At 50.1% G+C, this 18,868-nt stretch overlaps 1 protein-coding gene across 1 annotated transcript in view; it reads right to left on the bottom strand.

Annotated features, from left to right (window-relative positions):
* The window catches only part of FHDC1 (FH2 domain containing 1), a 43,205-nt gene extending 24,552 nt beyond the window's left edge, over window positions 1–18,653 (bottom strand). The window contains exons 1-4 of the mRNA XM_018061609.1: window positions 17,765–18,653; window positions 11,437–12,046; window positions 1,252–1,313; window positions 220–322 (exon numbers count right to left, since the gene is read on the bottom strand). Of these exons, the coding sequence (XP_017917098.1) occupies window positions 220–322; window positions 1,252–1,313; window positions 11,437–11,910 (639 nt within the window). The 5' untranslated portion in view covers window positions 11,911–12,046; window positions 17,765–18,653. The remainder of the gene's footprint in view (window positions 1–219; window positions 323–1,251; window positions 1,314–11,436; window positions 12,047–17,764) is intronic.

The following is an 18,868-nucleotide window of genomic DNA, read 5'->3' as shown; positions in this document are numbered from 1 at the left end:
GCCCACGTTCTCAATTAAGGGAAGGAATGTCAATTTAAACCTAGGTTCTTTACCTCTATAACTTGTACTCTTTCTACTGGTAACTTTTTACTGTTAGAAGAGAAAACTCGGGCTCTGGGTAAAAGAGTGCCCATTCCATGTGAGTTCTGACATTCCTAAAACAGATGAAGCTTTTATTATCACTCTTAGCATCAAAAACTCATGCCCCAAATTCCTTACCTCCTCTGACTCTGGCAAAAGCTTAAGAAATTCTCGCAATGTCTCTGATCCATAGTGTTCACTCTTTCCTTGATGGATATCTTCCACGATGGATGGAGGAGACCTTGAAAAGACAACAATCAGATTCCATTTCACATTTGCTGGAGTGCCTAAGAAACACAAGCCAGTGGAAATGAAAACAGACCACCTCCACCCTCCTTCCCACCCCGGCTCCCTCCCTGTCTGACAGGTGGCCTTGTGTCAGTGACCGTAACAGCCCCCTGCCAGGGGACGCAGGGGGTCCTGACATGCCACAGGCCCCTTCCACAGGAAACCACCCTCAGGCATCCCAGAGAGGCTAACATAGCATCTTCTTTGGGAGAAGAAAAGCAGTTTGGTCAACCTCCTGGAGCCAGAGTCCTCTCCTTTCCATGTTGCTGCTAAGTCACTTCAGTCATGTCCAAGTCTGTGCAACCCCACAGACAGCAGCCCACCAGGCTCCTCCATCCCTGGGATTCTCCAGGCAAGAACACTGGAGTGAGTTGCCATTTTCTTCTCCAGCGCATGAAAGTGAAAAGTGAAAGTGAATTCGCTCAGTCGAGTCCAACTCTTAGCGACCCCATGGACTGTGGCCTACCAGGCTCCTCCGTCCATGGGATTTTCCAGGCAAGACTACTGGAGTGGGGTGCCATTGCCTTCTCCGCCTTTCCATGTTAGCACACCTGAATTTAACCACTCTTTGACTCACTTGTCCATCCTCCACTAACAGGGCAACACCTCAGGCGAATTTATAAATTCCCTGACATGTCAGGCTTGAAGAGATGCCCCAAGGCAATTCTCCCTGAACTCCAAGTGACTAGATTATGCTTTTTATGGAGGAAAACAGCAGAAAGGGACACACTTGGGGACTCTTTAAGACATGTACCTAACACAATCTGAAGGGGTGAGGGATGCCTTTCCCTCATTAGAAGCTGCGTGTCAGCTCACACCCACAGAGTCTGATGCTGACAGCAGAGGTGTGACTAAAGTTTCAAATGTGTGCAAAAATCTTACTTCTTAAACTGCTTAAGAAATATCCCAATGTTCATGCTCCGTTTTGCATCCAAGAGAGTAATCTGGAAGAAAACACAAGACGCATAAGATTGTTAAAGTGTGAAGGAGAAGAGCTGGAGACTGCTGAGCTTGTGCTCTGGAGCCCAGGAGCCACAACTACCGAGCCCCGCGCGCAGCAGCTGCTGAAGCCCCAGCGCCCTGGAGCCCGAGCTCCGCAGCGAGAGAGGCCACTGCAACGAGCGGCCTGCACCCCACAGCTAGAGGGGAGCCCCGCGCGTGGCAACCAGAGCAGAGCCCACGCAGCAGCGAAGACTCGGCACAGCCGAAATAAATAATGACTTCCTAAAAAAGAGTCGGAGAAGAGAATTAAGACCTATCAAAATACAACATAATGTATTAATATGAGAATAATTTTAATGTATTAAAGTAACAGAATAATTCCCAGTATGTAATTCTGCAGACTGATACCTAATATAGCTTCAAAATATTATCTCGCCAAGCTTTCTGCAATATTTCCTTAATGGTAACAATCATATATATATGTATTTATATATATAACAATCATATATATATATATAAAACAATTGTATATAATCATATATATATATATATATAAATATGCATGTTTTGGCCAAGCTGCAGGGCCTGGGGACCTGTTTCTTGACCAGGTATTGAATCTGGGCCCAGAGCAGTGAAAGCACTGAGCTAACCACTGGACTGCCAGGGAATTCCCATACAGATCTATTTTAATATTGCATAATCTTAAATAAACTATATCAACATTTTCTAAATTTTACAATTTCCTCTTAGAACAACACAGCCCATAATTAAAAGCCCCAATTTGGAAATAGCTGTCTTAGCATAGCAAGAATCATATGAGATTTGAACTCTGAAGATATTGAGGCATGAGCTCCAACCCTGATTTAGGGATGTTAAAAGACCAACACTGTTATTTTCAGAAACGTAATAAAATTCTTAGTATTTTTCTAAACAAAAATTTTATTTTCATTCAAGGAGACTATATAGATCCAGTACCCCTTTTAAAGGAGGAGGTAAGAAAGTGTCCTACACTTTTTTCAGAATTTAAAAGGGAATTTATAAGGGAAAACTTCTAGGCTGTATTTTACCAAGTCTAAGATGCTTTTTTTTGGCATGCGAGCATTTCTGGAATCCTCGCACCATCCCGATCCATCCACAGGGACGTGAGTCAACCCCCTGACCAGCGTGTCCTGCCCATTCGTCACTCAGTAGCTATGGGTTATGGGGTTACTGGCATGGCACAACAGCGCTTGCGTTCACAATGCTTGCTCGTTTTACTTGGTAATGGCCCCAAAGCACAAGCGTGGTTGCACTGGCAACTCAGATATGCCAAAGAGAGGCTGTAAAGAGCTTCCTTTAAGTGAAAAGGTGAAAGTTCTTAACTTAATAAGGAAAGAAAAAACTCATTTGCTAAGGCTGCTAAGATCTAGAGTCAGAAAGAATCTCCCACCCATGAAATTGTGAGGAAGGAAAAGAAATCCCTCCTAGCTTTGCTGCCGCACCCTAACCTGCAGCAGTCACCGCCACAGTGCCTAAGTGCTTCGTTATGCTGGAAAAGGCATCACATGTGTGCCAGATATTTTGAGAGAGACCACATTCACATAACTTTTATTGCAATACATTATTATTCATGAAATAAAAATTCATATTCTAAGGCAAATCAAGGAAAATGTAAACAAATTTTTTTCTCTGCTCTTTGGCCTCCTCTTTTCCTCTAGTGTGAATTGTGTATCTGTTTTACGCATCAACCAAAACTCCCCATCGGCAGAAATACCTGCTCACCCATAAAAGGCAACATTCTCTTGGCATCGACGAGATAACTCCTTAGGAGATAACCTTCCTTCTCAATCTTGTAAGGGGCCACCATGACCCATCACCCACTCTGTATGGGTAGATCTGGATTGCGTAGAATGTACAGCCCTCAGTCTCAAAAACTGATACAACTGTGCTTTTATATCTAATGAGAGGAGCAGTTCTCAGAGCTTTCTGAGAGGCTGTTCCCGGGGTATAGTCCTCAATTTGGCGCAAATAAAATTCTGTCTTTTTTAGATAAACTTTGTTCAGCAACATCATAGCCGTTCTATTTTACTATTCCGTATTGTTGTTAAGTTCCTACTGTGCCAAACCGATATTAAAATTTATCACAGTTGTGTATGTACCGGGAGAAACACAGTACAGATCTTCCACAGCTTATGTCCCGAGAAACCCATCACGAGCCGAAAATACTAAAAGTGCACTTCACACACCTAAACGGCTGACGTCACAGCGTAGCGCAGCCTGCTTTAAAAGTGTTCAGAACCTTTGCGTGAGCCTACAGTTGAGCAAAGTCATCTAACACAAAGACTATTTTATAATGGAGTGCTGAACACCTCCTGTAACTGACGGAACGCTGTACTGGAAGTGCAAAACAACGTCTGTCAGCGCGCCGGCTTCTTCCTCTCGAGAGGGCCTGGCTGCCGGGAGCGGCCGCACGCCCACTGCCCAGTCTCGGACGGAGGGACTGGGCCGCAGACGGCCAGGGCGGAGACAGCAGACCTCAAAAGCCCAAGCACGGCTTCTACTGAATGTCTACTGCTTCCATACCATCGTAAGGTTGAAAACCCTTAAGTCAAAAACATCATGGGACCATCTGTATATACAGAGTTTGGTACTGTTCATGGTTTCAGGCATCCACCCGGGTCTTGGAAAGCATCCCCTGCAGACACAGGGGAACTACTGCAATAACTGGGGAGGGCTTATCAGATTGGAAATTAGGACCTTAAATAGAAGGCAGTAGTAGTGTCAGTCACTCAGACGTGTCCAGCTCTCTGCGACCCGAGGACTGTACCCCGCCAGGCTCCTCTGTCCACAGGATTCTCCCGGCGAGAATACTGGAGTGGGTTGCCATGCCCTCCTCCAGGGGATCTTCCCTACCCCAGGATCCAACCCGTGTCTTCTGCATTGCAGGCAGATTCTTTACTGTCCGAGCCATCAGGGAAGCCCCTTTTTAGGGGGTGGGTATTATTAAACACAGAAGCCATTTCTTTGGAAGTAAATATCCAGCCAGAATACCTGGAGGAAAGATAACCTTAAAATTCTCCCATTTTCCCCATTTGTTTTTTGGAGGAGGGAGACTAGCTAAATAGGAACGCTCTTTCTTTCCAAATGTATGTGATTCATTGTGAACAGAAAAGAATCAGGTTTCAGATTAAATTCCTGATCTCTGGGCCTGCTTCTAAGTTTATAAGAGGCAGCAAGATTGTTAACCAAAGTTAATGGGACTTCCTGGCTAGAAGGTTAAATTTTTACAAGAGTATGGTTGCCTGCTTTTGAAGACTAATCTTAAACAATCACATTATTTACTATCTGAGGGGTTTATTTCATCTTAACACAATCACCTGCCAGCCGTAAAATAAACTCCTAAGCTAAAAGGACAGGCTCCTTATTGGAATCCTACCCAGGGATTACAGTTCAAGTTCAGTGTGAAGGGAGGGGAGAGGAGATGGGAGAGAAAGTCACACTTCACATCCTCCAAGAGGAGAGCTTACACCAAAAAGAGGAATCCGGATTTCAGACAGAGAACGATGTGGTTATTAGAATTCACAACTAAAAAGTAAGAGCATGCACAGTGATCTGAAGAGCTTTTTCTGCGTTCATATCTACCCAGAATGGGGACAAACCTTCTTTTATACTTTTTCATTCGACTACTGCCTCCTGCTATATCTAACCTTGACGGCAGCACCCTCGCCCAGCCCCACCCTCAGCCTCTTCACCCGTAACCCTCGGGACCCCGTGCGCTCAGTCTGGACCCACTGCTGCTGCTGTTGGGAAAGCAGGTGGAGAAATCACTGTCATGGTTCCTATTTCACAGATAAGGAACCAGCCTTAGGGGTGTCATTTTATACCTTCCCAAAGCAGCAGGCTCTCTCTGGTTCCTGTTCACCTATTTCTTATGACCTTCCCTTCTGCTGAGGATACAGGAATACAGAGGAACAGCGAAGGTCCCCACCAGCCTAGCATTCACACTGAGATGCTTTTCCAGGAATGGGGGCAGGTCTGCAGAGAGTGGTCCACAGGCCTGGCCAAAGCCCCAGTGACCCCAGGGCTGTTCGCGTGGGACAGACGACAGCACTCAGGTTCTGGGAGCGAAGCTCTGAGCCGGGGCGGGGGGGGGGGGAGCACGGCATGGGGGCTACGCCTGGGGCAGCAGCGGTCTCCAGAGCCTGAAGTGAAGCTTCAGAACCTGGTCTGTCATCAGAGGGGCTCCTAGGGGAATGCCTGGGTTGGCCAGCACCGAGCATCTTAAAGGGAAACCGGCACCCAGGGCCTCCTGCAAAGAACAGCGAAGTGAGGCGGCGGAGAACCCTGTGGGGACGGCGCCCTTCCCCCAGGCCTCCTCAGCTGTGCCCAGTGCGGGCAGCCTCCTCTCAGAGGGCATTGCCTGCGAGCCTCCCAAAGCGGTGTTATCACACAGTCCTTTGAAGAGGGTTATCAGGACGCGTGTAAATTAGCTTATCTCACTTCCCCAAAGGCTGGCCGGAGGTTCAGATACCCGGCAATGTGGGGCAGGAGGTGCTGGTGCTCTGAGTCACCCCCAGGAGTGCACTGCAGCAGCCCAAGAACAGGGTCACTGACCTGGCCCCTCCCTCCCCACCAGTTCTGTCAATTCTATCAACTCCTCGGGACACCACAGCCTGCCACACCCGTGCCCTCGGCATGCACAGAGCTCGTGACCGTTCCCAGGAGGGGCCTGCCTGCGAGATCACTACCCCCAGTGCACAGGGGAGCCGAGATGCGAGGGCGGGAGCCCAGCAGCTCTAGGAACAGCCTCCCCACAGGCCGCCAGGGCCAGGGCTCAGGCCCCTCTGCAGCCCTGAGACAGCGGCACTGTCTCCGTGCTCAGGGAAGCTGGTGAAACCTCCAGCTAAGCACTTCGCCTTTCTCCTACCATTCTTATACTCTCATCCACCTGCTCCAAACTCTGCCTCTCATATTTATTTCAGGAAGAAGAAACTTTCCTTTTAAATTGTGGTGGAACACACACGTGCTGTGCTGTGCTGAGTCACTCAGTCGTGTCTGACTCTTTGTGACCCCGTGGACTGCAGCCCGCCAGGCGCCTCTGTCCATGGGATTCTCCAGGCAAGAGTACTGCAGTGGGTTGCCATGCCCTCCTCCAGGGGATCTTCCCCGACCAGGGATAAAACCCAGGTCTCCTGCATGGCAGGAGGATTCTTTACCAGTTGAGCCACCCAGGAAGCCCCAAAATACATAACAGTTACCATTTTACCATACAGGTAACCATGTTTTAAGTGTACAGTTCAGTGGTAATACATCTCCAGAACCCTTCATCTTGCAAACTGAGGCTCCGTCCCCATTACACACTAACCTCCCCTCCCCACCGCTGGAGGCCACCTCTTACTTGTCTCAGACTTCAGAACATTCTGGGACTAGAATAGAAGCTGACAAAGAATGACTGATACCTGAATTACTATGTGGGAAAATAACATTACTGTTCACAAATTTAGAAAAGCCAGTCTTCCTTCCTCCCTCTCTCTGTCCCGCCCTCCCTTATTCTAATGAGCAATTTTAATTCTTCCTTATGTGGTATGAGTAACAAACAGTAATTGTAACATTACTACAGACACCACAATGAATGACCTCAAGTGTTTCAACGTTTACTTTTTTTTTTTCAAATTTCAGTTTTATGGACATGTAATTGAGAAATAAAATTGTAAGAAATTTAAGGAATACATGATTCGATATATATACACACACTGTATGTTGATATACATTCTCCTCATTTAGTTAAATAACATCCATCACCTAACATACTTCTTTTTTGTGTGTGTGTAGAGTGAGGTTCTCAGAGAAGGCAATCGCACCCCACTCCAGTACTCTTGCCTGGAAAATCCACTGGGCGGAGGAGCCTGGTGGGCTGCAGTCCATGGGGTCGAGAAGTCAGACAGGACTGAGCGACTTTACTTTCACTTTTCACTTTCATGCATTGGAGAAGGAAATGGCAACCCACTCCAGTGTCCTTGCCTGGAGAATCTCAGGGACGGGGGAGCCTGGTGGGCTGCTGTCTATGGGGTCGCACAGAGTCGGACACGACTGAAGCGACTCAGCAGCAGCAGCAGCAGCAGAATGAAGTTCTACTCTCTTAGCAAATGCAGTGTTATCAACTAGTCACCAGGTTCCACATTATGTCCTCAGACCCCATTCATCTCACAGTTTTCTCTGTGAACACCTATTTTGACCCATCATACTGATGTCTTTGGGGCCTCCCTGTTGGCTCAGAGGTTAAAGTGTCTGCCTGGAATGCGGGAGACCTGAGTTCGATCCCTGGGTCGGGAAGATCCCCTGGAGAAGGAAATGGCAACCCACTCCAGTACTCTTGCCTGGAGAATCCCATGGAGGGAGGAGCCTGGTAGGCTACAGTCCATGGGGTCCCAAAGAGTCAGACACAACTGAGCGACAGACTACTACTTCTACTACTGATGTCTTATGAGACAGTCCCTTTGCTCCTTTGGCTCACTTCTGGCAGTTCAGTTTACTTGCTTTGGAGGAGACCAGATGGCTAGGACTGTCTTCCCCTTCAGAGCATTTCAGATTCTGTAGGGACACAAAGGCAGCCCTAAGTAACCAGCTCTGGGGGGCTGAAGAGCAACGCTAACAGATGGACAGGGGCTTCTCAGACCTGAAACCACTAAACTCAGGAAAGAAGATGGAGTTTGAGTTGAATTTCTTTATTACTACCCCAATAACATGGTTTGTTATTTCTAGCTACTTTATTGCAATTTATTATTGTAGCATCTGTAGCCTCTTCAAGTTAATTTTTAGCTAACAAAGATACACAGACAGTATTTCATAACCTTTTCCCCCTTACTAAATGTTCTAATTTACTATTTTAGATGTTGCTCTTCCTAAATTTAGCCATTCTCAAATCCAGTTCTTCCCTGTCTCCCAGTAACTTCTTCCTTCAGAGTATAATGGAACTTATTTGTAATGCTTTATAAGCTTTATAAGTTGACCAACCAACTGCATAATGGCAGGTAATTTCTGTAGGAGGTTATTACATTTCAAGGGGACATAATTGGATTCGTGGTATGTCTGAGTCTCCAGAACTGTGAGCTGTGTGGCAGCAGATTGGAAAGCCCCACTTCCAGGCTCAGGACGGGCCTCCTCAGCTGTACAGGCTCCCTGCGTGTGCTTCAGTTTCCACAGTTTCAGCCCTGGACCCCACTTACTACTGAGGGAATCAGGAGATGTATCACTGGACTGTGTTAGACTACCATTCTGCTGGGCTGTAGCTTCTCTAGAAGAAAATCTAATGAGGGAATAAAATAGCATGTACTGTATTCTTTTGCCAAAAACAAATACGTATATGTAGTATGTGTGATACTTCTTACTCTGAACCGTGTTGGAGATAGCATGAGAACTGGAAATGAATTCTGGACCCCTGTGATGTGACGATATTACCTAATCGACCCTTAAATCCATCTACCTTCTCTACTTATCCTGAGTGCTGAAGAGCTGAAGAGTTAGATCACCTTATAATACAGTCATGGTGATTTCATTTTTCTTTCTAGACAGCTGTCTCTCAGATTAGGACCTACACGTGTTAGAAGATATCTGCACACCCACCATTCACGGCAGCATTATTCACAAAATCCAAAAGGTGGGAGTGACCCAAGAGTCCATCAAGGATGACTACATAAACAAAATGCGATGAACATACGCCTGCATGTTCAGTCGCTCAGTCGTGTCCGACTCTTTGTGACCCTCTGGACGGTAGCCCACCAGGCTCCTCTGTCCATGGGATTCTCCAGGCAAGAGTCCTGGAGTGGGTTGCCATTTCCTCCTCCAGGGGATCTTCTTCACCCAGAGATCAAAACTGAGTCTCCTACAACTCCTGCCTTTGCAGGCGGAATCTTTTACCACTGAGCCACCTGGGAAACCCTGTGATATATACATGCGATGGAATATTAGCCTGAAAGTTCTCGCACGTTACAACATGGGTGAACCCTGGAAACACTGTGCTAAGTGAAACAGTCTGGTCACAAAAAGACAAATACTGTGCGAGGTACCTAGGGTGGTGAGACTCACAGAGACAGAAGGGGAAGGGTGGCTGCCAGGGGCGAGGGGAGAGGACAGGGGGACAGTTTTCAGTTTGCAAGATGCCAGCACTTCTGTGGATGGATGGCGGCGGTGGCCATTCAACATCGTGAGTGTTTCCATGCTCCTAAACGATGCACTTAAAAACTGTTCAGAGAGGCTTCCCTCATGGTCCAGCGGCTAAGACTTTGTGCTTCCAATGCAGGGGGCCCAGGTTCAGTCTTTGGTCGGGAAAGCAGATCCCACACGCTGCAACTAAGACTTGGCACAGCCAAATCAATAAACAGTTTTAAAAAATTTTAAGAGGGTGAATGTTATGCTATGTACATATCACCACAATTTAAAATATAATTATTCACTTTCAGGTTTTGGTTTTTTTTTTTAGTTAAAGAAAAAAAAAGAAAGAAAGAAAAGAAAAGATGTACCTAGAGTTAAGGGCGGGGAAGAGAAAGACTCTTTTACCTGAATTTTAGATCTGGCCTAAGATACAGATACAGACATTTCTGCTTCTGCCTTAGTTGGGAAAAGATGTTAGAAGCCCCTCCTGTTCCTTCCATCAGAGTGGGTCTTAATCCCTCTTGAAATCACAAACATCCAGCAGCAAGTTCGGTACAGCCTCTTGAACACCTGGCCGGCAGCCTCCCTGAGGGCCCGATTGGCCAGACCCCCTTCTGTCTGTGATGGGCTTTCCTGAGACACGTGTTCTGACTCCGGGCCCCCATCCACTCTTTCCTTCAAAGTGCTGGCAGGCCAGCAAGCAGAGCCGGGGAACAACGGTGAGGATGACCTACTGTCCAGCAGGCGCCTCTGCTGGAAGTGAGGTCACAGGCCAGGGCACTGAAGAAACGACTTCCTGCTCCTTCTGCTACTGAAGATGCGCTCAGAAATCAAAGAGATTTCTGAGAGAGAGCAGGGAAAGCCAGGACGCTGAGCATGTCCTGGAGACCTCCTCTCACACGCCTCTCACCTCACGCCTAATTCCACTCCAAGGGTTCTCCGCATTTCATAACAACTTGGCTGTTTCAACAGGGGACCACACAGCCAGTTTCAAGGGCCCCCAGACAGAGAAAAGAGGTCAATACTGCCAGCTCAAGAATTCAGTAATGTGGAGAGCTACTACTTCATTCCAGAGCCCTGCCCATTCTCCTATCTAGTCAGCTCTATCTCTAACCTATTTTCCTTGCTCCTTTCCAACAGATTAAAAAATAATGCATTTCTATTGCCCCTGTTTTGGGGGGTGTCAATATTCTTTTTCCTCTTGGTTTCCTAATTACTTCTTCTAGCAAGTAGAGTTGTCTTAGTTTACCGTCATGCTTCTAAACAGAGAATACTTACAAAGGTCATTTTGCCTCAGTTTCTATAAGACATGGTGACCTGTTTCTCTAGGGCCATGCTTTCACTTAACTTTTCAGAACTTGCTAGCTTTCTATTTTTCTCAAAGTAACGCAGTTCCTGTTCACTGGAAACGTGCTTTGTAGAAAGTCTATCTGAAAATAGCGTTATGCTTTAGCTGTCAGAAATCTCCCTTCCACAATGGCCAAAATTTAATTAGGAGGCCAGAGGAATAAAGACCACCCCCAAAACAGGTGTGGAAAGAAAACTGGAGGGGAAAACAAAGATAAGTGTCTAAGGACGTACATTACTTAATGATGCTATTTAATAAAAGACATTTTGTCTCAGAGAGCTCCAGTCAATGTCAAGTAACTGAGTCCAGAAGCGCAGGGTTCTGTTTCAGCGGAGCTCTTCCTCCCGGGGTGCAGGGAGGGGCGTGGGACATGCAGATGTGCTGGAGGCAGGGCTGGGCTGGGCGGCCAGCGAGGCCCCAGACAGCATGTTCTCCGCATGAGGTCATGGTCCTCTGGGATGTCTGGGAGGATACGGCTCGCAGGCCTCGTACACTGTCTTGCTGCTTAGCTCAGGCTCATCATATAGGGCCCTCCTTTCATTTTCAGAGCATGTTCACTCGGGTTGTCTCATTTCTCGGTGCCTCTAGCAGGTTTGGGAACGGAGGCACATACCCAAACACAGAACCGCGCAGCACGCCACTCTTACCTCTTCTCTGGCCTCCCTGGAGGACGAGTGTAAAGAGCCTCCCCTCCTGGAAGGGGGAGCCATGGTGGCATCTTCCTGCTGCCCAAACAGCTCCTCCACGGTCTTGGTGTCGATCTGGTAGCGATGCTGCTGGCTGGCTGCCAAGGTCCAGATGTTGGTTTTGCCCCGAACTTGCTCTTCTGGAATGGTTTTCCAATAAAAGCTTCTCATCCGCTTTTTCTTACCAAGCTGGTTGTAGCCGTTCAGGTGAGAGTTTGGGGGTAGTCCCGGAGGAGGTGGGGGCCCCGGAGGTCCCCCTGGCAGCGGAGGGGGAGGGGGTGGGGAGGGGGGAAGCCCCTCCCCCGAGTAGGGACCCAGCGGCGGTGGCGGGGGAGGCGGCGGGGGCGGTGCCTGCGCAGTCATGAAGCCGGCTGCCATGGCGGTGTTCCCATTGCCTTTATCGCTGACCAAGGAGACACAGTTCATAACATGCATAGCACCGCCGCCTTCTCAGGAGGCAGTTTCTTGCCCCTGGGGAAGCAGACACAGCCATCAAACTAGTGCCATGCTTTTCCATCTGCTAGTAGGCCGCCAGAGAAAAGGCAGCGGGGTGGTGTGTCCTCTTCCAAACCTGCAAAGATAAGACACCTTTCAGTTCCGTTCAGAAGAACACTGATACATGGCGACTCCCTTCCCAGGCCACTGCCAGTCCTCCCAGAGTAGCTGGATGTTAAAATCAATGAGGGGCCGCACGTCCAGAAGAGCACGGAAAGGGCCTAATAGCTTTCTAAACGTGAACCAAATTTTACTACCTCGAAATGCTGCCAAAGCAGCAATGGTAAACCCCACCTGGAAACCTTCCATTCACCAATAAAACACATATTTACCAAGAACCTGCTATAGGTTCAGCTCACTTTCTGAATAAGCTACTTGTTCACTAACTGGCTTGTTTCCTTGGGGCAGCGGATCTCCCATCCCTGGGGAAATTACCCAGATGGCTGCAGCCTTAGTGACTCTGCCTTTCTCCAGCAGGGACATGTCCTCGGGTCAGCTGGTCAAAGGGCATCCTTCACCTTGTACATATGATAAACTAATGGCCAAATCTTCTCCCAGAATCAAGGCCACCATCTTCCACCTATACTTGGTGATGCTGCTTCTCCCCAGAGGAAAGAATGCCAGGCTTGAAAATGAAAGGTTCCAGCTCTAAACCCAGCTTTCTTGCTTACAATTTTAGAAGGGCCACTTCCCCTCACTAGACTTGGGCTTTCTCGTTTGTAAATTTAGGAGGCTGGGATTGACTTCCACGCTCGCTCCCGCAGCAGCGCTTTCGGGCCTGTGTTAAGACACTCTGTGCACCGTCAGAGCGCTTCTCTGCCTCTTCTGCTCCATCTGAGACTATTGGCAGAGCAGACACCTGCACAAGAGGGGAGGTGCCCGAACCACGCCTGTCACATGTCTACCCCTCATCCACTCAGTCACGGGCTTATCTCAGTGGCTTGTTGTTTTTATTGACCTTTAAATGTTTGGTTTTGGTGTGAAGCTGTTGCGGAATCTGGTGTGAAAACAGGGGTCAAAACAACTACATTTCTTCAGCTATGAGGACGGGTGAGTGGAGATACAGAGCACAGGGCCCTGAGCAGGCTGTGCCGTGTGCACCCAAGTGTGTGGGTGTGTAACAGGGGGCTGTTCTGTCCAGGTGACAAAGGGTCCCAGGGAGGGGCGTTTTAGCCTGGACTTCTGAGAGGAATCACCCTTCTACAGCACTCACTTACGCATCTTCCTCCAACAGAGCAGAATTCTACAGGAGTAAGTGTTATTAAACGTTTCACACAGAATCACACACAAACGGCAGGCCTGCCTCGGGAGGAGGAGGGAAGACTCCAAAGCAGAGTCCCTTCCTCAGATGCCAGGTCTGCTACTTCTTTGGGGGTGCAACCTGGGCTGAAGTAGACTATTTAACTTACCTTTCAGCATCCTCCTCTGTACTCCACACTGTAAGCATATACCATTCCATTGGTTGGTATGAGATAAATGAGCGCATACATGTACACCCTTACCAAGACTCCTGGTATGTGGTTAGCTATTACTAACAACTGGTATCAGATGCATATACAATTTCTCTTTATTTTCACAAGTACTGCATTTGCTTTAAAATAATTATTGGGTTTATAAGTAAAATGCTAAGTTGCCCTTGGCTACTAGAAACATACCTTTAATATTTCCAGTCTCTGCTTTCTAAGTCACTAGGTTTGTGACCTTTGTCCCTTCTCAATACTTAGTGATTGTGTATTACATTTCTACACAAGAACAAATGTTTTTATGAAACATTTAAATATTTAAGTTCTGAAAATTATATATGGGTAGAAAACAGGATAATTGGGTAACTTTTTTTAGCATTTTAAACACTCTTAAGTGCACATCAGTGGCATTAAGTACATTCACATTGTTGTGTGAAGTGTCATCATGGGATAATATTTTAGAAAGTAAAACTGAAAATATTTATCCAAGCCAACTTACAACTCACTAGAGATGCAACCAGCTTTTAAAAGGAATTTTCATAATTATCATTAGGGGCGTAACTAGGCTGTTTTCATAGTTGGCACCCCTAAAGCAAATGACTCATTGTCAATTACAGTTTATAGTTATATTTGAACTCTTCTTCTCTCAAGACTGTACAGGTAATCTTGGCAGTTTATCCTTACATATTTTAAAATACTTCTGTACATGAAATATCTCATATATAGAATTGCTAATCCTCCAATTCACCTCCAATTCCAGATATGCTGACTTGTTTATAGATTATCCCTGTTAAGAATGGTGATGAGCTAAAAACGTCCCCATCCTAGAAAGAAGTAACTCATTCGCTGCTGTGTTAGTATATGCACAGCTGTGCCATTAAGCCTCCCATAGCTAATGTGAAGATACTAATAAAGAGAGAGAAAGACTATGCCCTCAAAGGTCGTGCAACAACACTGTCTCCTAATACCAAAGCCCCAAGCACATAGGTTCTTTTGAGTGTAGCCTTTTCTGTAGAGGAAGTACAAGCTTAAAGCTTGTCAAAGTAAAAAGTGACACTAGTTGGTTTTGCATGGGCAGGATTCTAACCACTATTCTGTCTTGAGAAAGAATGCTATTTTAGACAGTTAAAGGAACAAAAGAAAATTTACAACATTGTGCCTGGTATGTTGTCTGGCTAATTTTTTCCCAGGGTAACATACAAGGATCCTAGGCCCCCAACAGCTTCTAATGAATGAGTTCTCCAGCAATGATTAGCTAAGATGCTAATGCTTTTGCTAGGAGCCTCAATGGGGCTTTGACAGGGCTTCCCCCTTGGGCCAGGATTTCCAATGTCAAAGAGATGGCAGGAAAAAGAAAGTGCAGACAGACATTCTAACCCTTTCCACAGTCCCATGAGATACTAAAACGGAGGACACACAAAGTGCCAGATTACAGCTTGTCCGCAGTACAGATGTAAAGGTGTACTCTCCAAGCCCGCGAGAACCCAGGTGACGCAGCCCCGAAGCAGACTGCTTCACACAGTGGGCAGCTGCCTTCCGGACAATGGAATGAGCTTTGGGCTCTATCTGGAAAATGTCAAGTGTCTCATCAATCTCCCCCAGGGCAAAGAGAGACAGGCTTGTATTTAACATTTCACCTACAGGTTGGGGACCTCAGCAGCAGGGGGGACGGCTGCTAAGGTTGACAAATGCCCAGCCCTGAGTAAATCATAGAGGTGTCACAATCCGTCTCTTTAGATGAGAACTTCAAGTCCCCTGACTGCTAATCAGGACCCACTGGGGGTAAATCCAAGTGGAGGTCCCTCCTGGGGAGGTTGTAGCTCAGCTGAGCATCTTCCAACTATGGGTTTTTAATAAGGGGATGTTCGAGCTGATCAGTAAGCAAAAAGTCTTAGAATAAGAATGTTTATAAGGGTCTTCAGAGGAGCCCAACTCTTGCCTTTGCTCTCGGTGTCAGAAACAGTGTTGAAGCTCTTGAAGGGAGTGGGTGGCAGGGAAGAAAAGGATAAGTGTATTTCATTTCACAGTGTATTTAGGAGGAGAACGTGTTCCTGAAAGGTCCTTCGGGGCTCAGAGCTTTCCTGAAAGAGGGTTAGTAGGGCCCTGTGGCTCAGCTGATCACTCAGCCGCTAGGTCAACAATAAGCAAAAGTAAAGGCCAGGGAAAACCTACCAGAAAAACCTCTCCCTTTGATTCCTGACTTGTGTCACAGATGAGATGGGAGGAAAGGCTGTCCCACACCCTTCTGATGACAAACGGGGGCAGAGCAAGCCGGGTGTGGAGAGAAGAGGCAGAGGAACCCACAGCTCTGTTTTATTTGGGGGGAGAGGAGAGGGTGGGGAAGGAACAGTCAATTGTAAAACACGGAATGTCTGCTCCCACCAACTTACTGGGAAAACGCCTCCCCCCATCATCTATCTTTCAAAACCTTTCTTGATTATTGAACACAAAACGTCAACCACACAGTGGAACCAGAGCTGACAACACCCAACCAGTTCTTCACCTTGGCACTTTCACCAGCAGTGAAGAACCCAAGATACTTTCAGTCCTCGCAGTTAATCCGCTGTCGCACAACAATCCACAGACACCCCTGAGCGCAACACCGTGGGAGCAGAGGGAAAAACGCCTGTGTTTTGAATGTACATTTTCAGCTTCTCTCAATGTCCCCAAACCAAGAGGGAGAGGGGGGAAAAAAAGAAAAAGGCACACAGGCGCCCAAGGATGCTCGAAAGAGAAAGAAGCGCTCGGGATTCATTCCAGGAAGACAACCGTGGGTCAGGAGAGGGGGCCACAGACAGTCAAACCCCAGGGGCAGTTTCTATGCAAACAGCTGTTTGAAAATGCACTCCCGAGGAGTCGGCGTGAGGGACACCGGGACCCAATTTCTTTCTGAAGACCCAGCAGTTCCCCAGGTCTCTGCACTGGCGAGCGGTCCACCGCGTCCTTCCATCCCCAACCCCCGGCTCGTGTCCCGCCCCAGCCACTCACCGAAGCGCCACCGGCCCGGCCGCACGAAAGGCTCCGAGGGCGCTGCCTCCGCCCGAGTCCCCGGGGAGCCCCGTTGGGCCAGTGCCGGTTGGGCCGCCGGCGCCTGCGCGTCCTTATCTGGGCGGCGGCGGGAGGGTGAGGGCGAGGGCGCCGGTGCGCGGCCCAGAGAGACGCCCCCACGCGCCGCGCAGGCTCCGCGGCGGGCCCGGGGCGCGCGCCGGGAGGCCGGGCCGCCCTCGACGCTGGGACACGCGGGCCCGTCGGGCGGACGCCGGGGCCCGGCCGGACCCCGCGCCTCCCGGGAGCGCCGGGCGAGAGTCCTCCGGCAGAAGGTCCCGGAGCAGCCACCGCACCGACGCGCCCCTCCCTGGCCCGGCTGGGGTCGGCGACTCCGCCCCGCGCCTCCGGGGCCCCCGCCGACCCCCGGGGCCCCGCCCCGCCGCCGAGCCCGGCTCCCGCAAGCGGAGTGGGGGGCTCGCTCACTAGGGGAGGTGTCACTGGGCTTGACGCTAAAGGAGGGGGTCTCCGGGTTTGCGGGTTCCGCCCGCTTCTCGAATCTCCGCAGAGACGCTTTCCCAGGCGCGGGGTCCGAGTCCGGGGCGCGGGGGAAAGAGCCTCGCGGCCGCAGTGCGGAGCGGCCAAAGGGAGCGGGGCAGAGCCGGCGAGAACAGACGGGAGACGCCTGGTGTTTGGTCAGGGGATTAAACCGGCAGCCCCGGGTCCCCGAGCTGGGGCACCGCGGCGGCTGGAGGTGACCCGCCAGCCCACCCCTTCCTCCCTCAACTTCGACGAGCGCAGGGTTCAACTTCCAGCCTGAACTTCGCACGGGCCGAGCGGACGTGCCAGTGCGAGTGCCGCCTTGTCGTCGGCCCGCATCACCCGGACGCCGTTCTGGCCAGCCCCGCGCCCGCTGGCAGGAGGGGCGAGTCGTGGCTCCCAGCTGGCCAGGGACCCGGCGCGGCGCCCCTCGCTGCGCGCTCTTGGATGGGCGGGGATCCAGTGGGAGCGCAATTTACCCGCGTCCTCACAGCTAAAGCTCAATCAGCCAGCCGAGGTTTAACCCGGAGGCGTCCGGGGACCTATCTGGTTCTACGTAAGCGCGTCCAGACCGGAGCGTCTTCCCCTCTAGGGGTCGATCGCTGTCTTCTGCTGCCGGGCGACTGCAGCCACAAGGTCGGGGGAGCTCAAACCTCCCCAGCCTTCCCGGTGAAGCTCCAAGACAGCCGAGACTCGGCGCCCCAGCACCGGGTCCGGGCTGATCCGCTCCTCCGGAGTGGAGGATTCTCCGTCCCCGGGTACTCCCGAGCAGCGATAGCTCCTCTGGGGCCGCACGGCTCACTTACCCGCGGCCGGTGCTCCCCGCGCGCGCTCCTCTCCTACCCGTCCGCAGCCTCCCGGCGCCGCCGCCTCCTCCCCGCTGCTGCAGCCTCGTCAGCTCGGGACCGCGAGGGGGCAGGGCGGCGCGGGGCGGGGCGCGGCCGCTGCCGCAGGTAACAATGCTGCAGACCAGGCTGCTCCCAGCGCCAGCCGCAAAGGGCAGCACGCCCCTTCCTGCTCGGCCCTTCCGCTCTCCGTGAGCGCCCGCGCCGGTGCTGCCGCGTTCACCTGCGCGGGACCTCGGGGGCGTGGTTGCCGGCACCCGAAGGCTGGCGCAGAGCGGCCCCCGAGGAAAGTCGAGGGGCGGCAGGGGACAGAGAGGTACGGACTGTGCAGAAGAACCAGGTGTCTTCCTGGAACCAGCAAAGGGAGGCGCCAAGCTGGTTCTGAACCGGCAAGTGGCTCCACAAAGCAGCCTGCGACAGCCTCCCCAACACCATTGCCTCTGCACACGCGCGTGCACACGCATATTAGCACATTCATGCACGCTCAAACCCCGCGCGCACACACAAACGCGTGCCAAGCCACCCTCTGCCTAACACACTTGTTTCTACCGGGAGCAGGAGTCAGTACCGGGGAGAACTGTCCCAGCCCGCGGGGCCGAGTCCCAGCCGGGCCGTATCTTCCCAAATCAGCTTCTCCCTGGCCCCTGCCATCCGGTAAGTTACTTTTTTTTTTCTTTAATCTCCTCAACGATAGGGGTAAGAGAAACCTTTCAGTTATATATAAAAGAAAAAGTCCACCCCAGGACTGATTGGATAAACAGAGCCGTCTGGGAAAGGCCCCTCACAGGAGGAAACCCGGGAACGGTTTAATCGCATCTTTTTTCAAAGTGACTTGTGACGCCAGGCAGTGAGAAAGGCGTAATCAAAGAAAACCCATCCCGAGCGAAGCGGCTGATGGGAAATCAGCTGCAGGGGTGGGGAGGTGCCCTCTGCGAGGATGAAGTCATTGCTACCTTTGGCTCTGTGCTCGCAGATAACAGACCAGGGCTTATCCAGCTTCTGGTGCCTGAGGACTTCCGCCTTTGTGCCCTGGTCCACTGCGCCTGAATTCCCAGGACAGAATTC

The sequence above is a fragment of the Capra hircus genome, chromosome 17 (genome assembly GCF_001704415.2).
Source record: "Capra hircus breed San Clemente chromosome 17, ASM170441v1, whole genome shotgun sequence".
In the NCBI taxonomy this organism is placed as follows: domain Eukaryota; kingdom Metazoa; phylum Chordata; class Mammalia; order Artiodactyla; family Bovidae; genus Capra; species Capra hircus.
This window is presented reverse-complemented; position numbering and strand designations above follow the sequence as displayed.